At 31.1% G+C, this 5269-nt stretch overlaps 1 protein-coding gene across 2 annotated transcripts; it reads left to right on the top strand.

Annotated features, from left to right (window-relative positions):
• Nucleotides 1–201: 201 nt before the first annotated feature.
• Nucleotides 202–2393, top strand: LOC123265728 (uncharacterized protein DDB_G0275275-like). 2 transcript variants are annotated; one of them, XR_006509641.1, is made up of 3 exons: nt 202–1028; nt 1224–1507; nt 2059–2393. XR_006509641.1 is itself a non-coding variant. In XM_044729604.1 (2 exons), the coding sequence occupies exons 1-2, from the start codon at nt 287–289 to the stop codon at nt 1394–1396; spliced, it is 915 nt and encodes a 304-aa protein (XP_044585539.1). In that variant the 5' UTR covers nt 202–286; the 3' UTR covers nt 1397–1534. The 2 variants fall into 2 exon arrangements, 1 of the variants encoding a protein (XP_044585539.1); XM_044729604.1 differs by lacking the exon at nt 2059–2393 and having other exon boundaries at nt 1224–1534.
• The last annotated feature ends 2876 nt before the right edge of the window (nt 2394–5269 follow it).

Raw genomic sequence — 5269 nt, 5'->3', positions numbered from 1 at the left:
CGGCACAAATCCCGACAAGAGAGAAAAGATCTGCTTTTTTGAAACTAATCTCAAATCACAATCGATGGAAGAATTTACAAAAAAACCGTAAAATGAAAAGTCAAAGTCTCAAAAAAAAGGAATTCGTTTTTCAGGATAAATTATATAAACTATTTGATGTAGCTCATGCAGATGTTTTAAATATACTGGACAAAGAAAAAGATTATTTTATTTGGGACAAAAATCTTCCAGTCGACGTGGTTTTATTTCATATAATTCTCAACCAATTTTAGAAGATGTCGAAGACATGGATGTTGATATCAGCAATTATGATAATAATAACAATAATAGTGATAATAATAGTGAAGAGAACATTGATAGCAATGATAAAAACTATAATAATAATGGTAATGATAGTAATAATAATGTCGGAGAGTTTGATAACGACAATGTCAACTATTATTGTGCAGTTGAGACTGATGATGTTGCTAATCATAAAATATCAAGTCATCCATCTCAATTATCCCAGAAATCTTTGAAAAGTAATACTTCTCGTATAATCTCTGATTATGAAGATGAAATGCCAAAACAACAAGTTCCAAAAATTGATATAATGACACCAGAACTTGCTGCGGCTTTGGATAGAGCTAACGTGACTAGTAGGATGGCGACTTACATTATTGCTGCTTTATTATCTTGCTTGAACATTGATTATGCAAGCGTAAACTTTAGTCATGTGACTATTCACCGAGCAAGGGAAAAATTCCGGAAAGAAGCGGCGTTAAATCTGAAGACTAATCTGGAAACTGACAATTATGTACTACATTTTGATGGAAAACTGTTATCAGATATTACAGGTACAGAACAAGTTGACCGGCTTCCGATTATTTTATCATCATCAGGTAAATTTCAACTGTTAGGAGTTCCTAAACTAGAATCTGGGACTGGACAAAACCAAGCTTCAGCTATTATTAAAACAGTAAAACAATGGGATATTAATACTGACAACATCAAAGCATTGTGTTCTGATACTACGGCGTCAAATACGGGTAAATAATTTATTAATAAAAAAAATATAACATGGTTGATTACCGTAATGTTTAAATGCTAAATCAAATCAGATTTTTAGTATTAACCATTAATTTCCAAGTTATGAATTATTTTTTTTTTCAAATTGAAAAGATTTCTCCGTACTACTCTAAAAAATCGATACTTCACTAGCAATTCTCATTTTATTTTTTCAGGAATCAGAAATGGTGCATGTGTATTAGTAGAAAAGGCTCTTAGTAGAAAACTGTTGTACTTGCCATGCCGACACCATATTTTTGAAATTGTTCTTCGAAGTGCATTTGAAGTATACTGGCCTGCTTCGTCTGGCCCAAACGTTCCAATTTATCAGAGATTTAAAAAGAAGTGAAATGAAATTGACCAATCAAACTTTACGGCTGGTATTTGTGACAAAAAAGTTTTGGAAGTAATAACACCAATCAAAGATGAGATTTTGAAATTCGTTAATAATCAAATAGAAGTAAAATTTTTTAATCCAGCGCTGAAGAATTATTAACTGATGTTAAAGTGGAAAAGAAAAATGTATAAAGTTCAGTATAATTGAGGAGCTGATTTTCAAAAGGGTATCTTTTCATATTTTAAAATACCAGTTTTCTGAACTTTTAAATACTAATTACTTTGAGAATTATGAACATTTATAAATGAAAATCGAATTGCAGCTTCATAACCGATTGCACTTTATAGCTAAATTAAAAAAAGTTCAATACAAATATTTATAATTGAAGATAACTAGTTTTTTGTCTCGATTAATCAAAAATCAAAAGATACCCTTTTGAAAATAAGCTCCTCAATTATCAATTTTACTCTGATTAATTAACTTGCCGTCGTGATTAAAAATATTGAAAATCAGTTTCACATGACTGTTATACTTTCAATCATCTTTAACGATTAAAATTGCGTTTGTAAAATATTTTACAACTTTTACCTCACATCAGTTAATAATAATTAGTCTTCTCAACTTTGAAATTGCGATATAATCAATTTCATTTTGACTTATAACTTTTTTTGTAGATGGATCATTGTCGAGACGATTACCGTGAACTTCTGGAATTATCATTAATATTTTTGGGTACGACTACCACAAATATTACATTTAAGCATCCTGGAGCGGTCCATCATGCAAGGTGGATGGCTAAAGCAATATATAGTTTAAAAATTTTTTTATTCAGAAATGAATTTCATCTTACTAAATCGGAAATAGATGGATTACGAGAACTTTGTTTATTTATCATAATATTCTATTTAAAAGCTTGGTTCACTGCGCCGTGTGCTATAACAGCACCTAATAATGATTTAACTTTGATTAAAGAATTAATTTCATATGAAAGATTTAATAATAGTCTTTCACAGACATACTCACAAAAATTAGCCGATCACTTGTGGTATTTAAACAACGAGCTGTCTGTTTTATCTCTCTTTGATAAAAATGTTTGTTGGAACAAAAAAAAGAACAGTTCATGCTCTTAAAAACTGTAAAGCCAATGAAACTACAACAAATCGCTTTATAATAGATAAGAAAAATTTAGAGTCATTATTAAATAAAGATCTTAGTCAATTTATGTCTATGAGATCGATTAATATATTTGAATCGTTTGATTTGTCGTATGAGTTCATTGATGAGGATGTTACTTTGTGGCCTCAGAATCCGAATTTCTTAGAAAACTTGGAGTATTTCGGGAAACTTCAAGTTGTGAATGATGTAGCAGAACGCGGCGTGGCATTGATAGAGCAGTATAATCGATGCTTAACGAAAGATGAAGAACAGCTTCAATATTTGTTGCAAGTAGTGACAGAACATAGAAAACAATATCCTAATTGCAATAAAAGTAATTTTATAAAACTGTAATATTTTCAAGTTGAAAAATTGTTGTAACAAGTTGTAAATATAGTTTTTTGTTATAAAGAATTAATTGTTCAATTAAATTTCTTAATATTTAGTAAAAAAAAAAAATAAATTTGTTATAAAAGAGACCAAAAAATCATTTATAAGATATTTTTAACGTTTATATTTATATATTAGTGCATTTCGTGAGTTAAGTATTGAATTAATTAGTAAAAAAAAAAGTTTACAGTCTCAGGTTAACGGAATTGAAGTAATTTAACATAAAAAATAATAAAAATATAGCATATGATATTTTTTTTGTAGTTTTATTGGAAAATATTATAAATTTTTTATTAGTGTTATCTTTGACCGCGGATATCTTTGAAGCCGTTAATGTGAGGAACTTTGGTCTTCAAACGTTTTTTGTAGAGCGTAAAATTTCCTACTAATATCATTTTTCAAATTGTTGTTACGATGAACCGTTCCAAAGTAATAAAAATTAAAAAATTAAAAAAAATTTTTCCCGTGTTATTTAAATGGAAAATAAAGAAATGGATACAGGCAAATCTTACTATTGATATTAAGAGCTCACATGGGCGCCAAAATTTTTGTTTTTAGGTATACTATCAATTTTTAGACACCAAAAGAAAAAAAAAAAAATTTGTCTTTTTTTGAAACACCCTACCCATACAAAAAATGAGGATCGGCCCATTAATGGGCCAAGCCAGGCAGCCGATTTAAAAGTATCGGCCAAGTATCCGAATATGTCGTCGGCCGAAGACTGGGCGAGTATCGGGTTGTAACGCCATCCCGATATCGGATCCTGTGATCGGCCGAGCATAGGATCCAAGCAGTGGCCGAGCATAGGATTCAAGCAGCGGCCGAGCGTAACATTAGAATGTCGGCCAAGCATTGCATACAAACCTCTGCCGAACATATTATTATTATTATTAATTATTTTTAATTTAGTAATAAAAAAATTTTTTATTTAGAAACATTTATATTTATTTGATAAATATATTAATTTATAATATTAAATTATTTTTATTTTAAATATTTTAAAAGAATATTGCACCGTAATAATAAGTTTAAATAATGCAAAAGTAATTAAGTTTTTAAAAAAGAAAATAAGTAATTTTAAAATAGTAATTAATTATTGGCTGTTATTATTGTTTTTGTTATTATTATTATTATTATTTTGAATATTGTTATCGCTGTTAATAGCTCGTTGACGGCGACCTCCATCTCTGTCCCCTGCATTGGCAAGAAAACTGCCGAGCTTCACTCTTAATGATTTAGACTGATCAGAGTCCCCAAACTTTTCTTCAACAACCTCTGAAATTAAAAATATTTTTAGTTGAAACATAAATTTATTCAAATGTAGATTTTAAACATATACATCATACCTTTTAAACAATTGTAAGTATGAGTAGCACTAAAATTTTCTTTGCCAATGTTATGTACTTTTCTCCCAGTGCCAGAATAACTTAATTGCACCGTAGGTGTAATTATCTCAGATAAAGTTTTTCTTATAATGACTGTTGTTCGGTGAACAAGGCCCAGTAGCGATTAACTCGCTCCTGGGGGACTCCCAAATTCAAGAGACGCACCTGTCCACCGCTAGTTCCCGCAAAAATCGAACCGCCAATAGAAAATCAGCCTCTCGATCACGTCATGAATCGACCGCTTTATTGGCTGATCGCTCCTACTAGACATGCGCAATAGCCTTCTTCCCCAACTCAACGAGGAAGAAGACGGACTATTGTTATTATCTTTCGCTTCTACGCTTTCGCTGCATCAAGTCGCCATTAGTATTTCTTTACTTTCGCTTTTTGTTAATAAACCGCATTTCGCTTATTTTATAATTTAAATTGCTTAAATTAACCGCTAATAATTCGCTTTAATTTGTTATAGGTAAATTGTGTTAACAGTGCATTTATTTCACCGCTTTTTCAGTGCCGGCAAAGTGTTCAACCACGTGTCAACCGGCTTCGCTTTTGCAAACCACGCTGTATTTACAAATCCGCTTTTATCTTAACAATCCGCTATTAAAAATATTAAATATTGAGTGTAATTGATGTAAATAAATTACTAGTGTTATTTTTGATAATAATTTACGCGTTTTAATTGAGATTTCCAACCCTAAACCTGATCCCCGCTTTTCCGCTCTTTCTGTAATTATTCATTGGTCCCTCGAGCCGGATCAGGCTGGCTCTATCTCAATTAATTTAATTAATCATACCGCTAAAAATTGTTTTGTGTTAAGTGAAGTGTAATACCGCTAGGAAAGGTCGAGTGTCAGGAGCATCGCAGAGCACATCGGGTGCTGCTCCTGATAGTCATTCGTACACCGGTACGCTGAACTTTCCGTTTATTAAGACTGAAAACTCGACTTCGGGC

The sequence above is a fragment of the Cotesia glomerata genome, linkage group LG5 (genome assembly GCF_020080835.1).
Source record: "Cotesia glomerata isolate CgM1 linkage group LG5, MPM_Cglom_v2.3, whole genome shotgun sequence".
Lineage (NCBI taxonomy): Eukaryota > Metazoa > Arthropoda > Insecta > Hymenoptera > Braconidae > Cotesia > Cotesia glomerata.
This window is presented reverse-complemented; position numbering and strand designations above follow the sequence as displayed.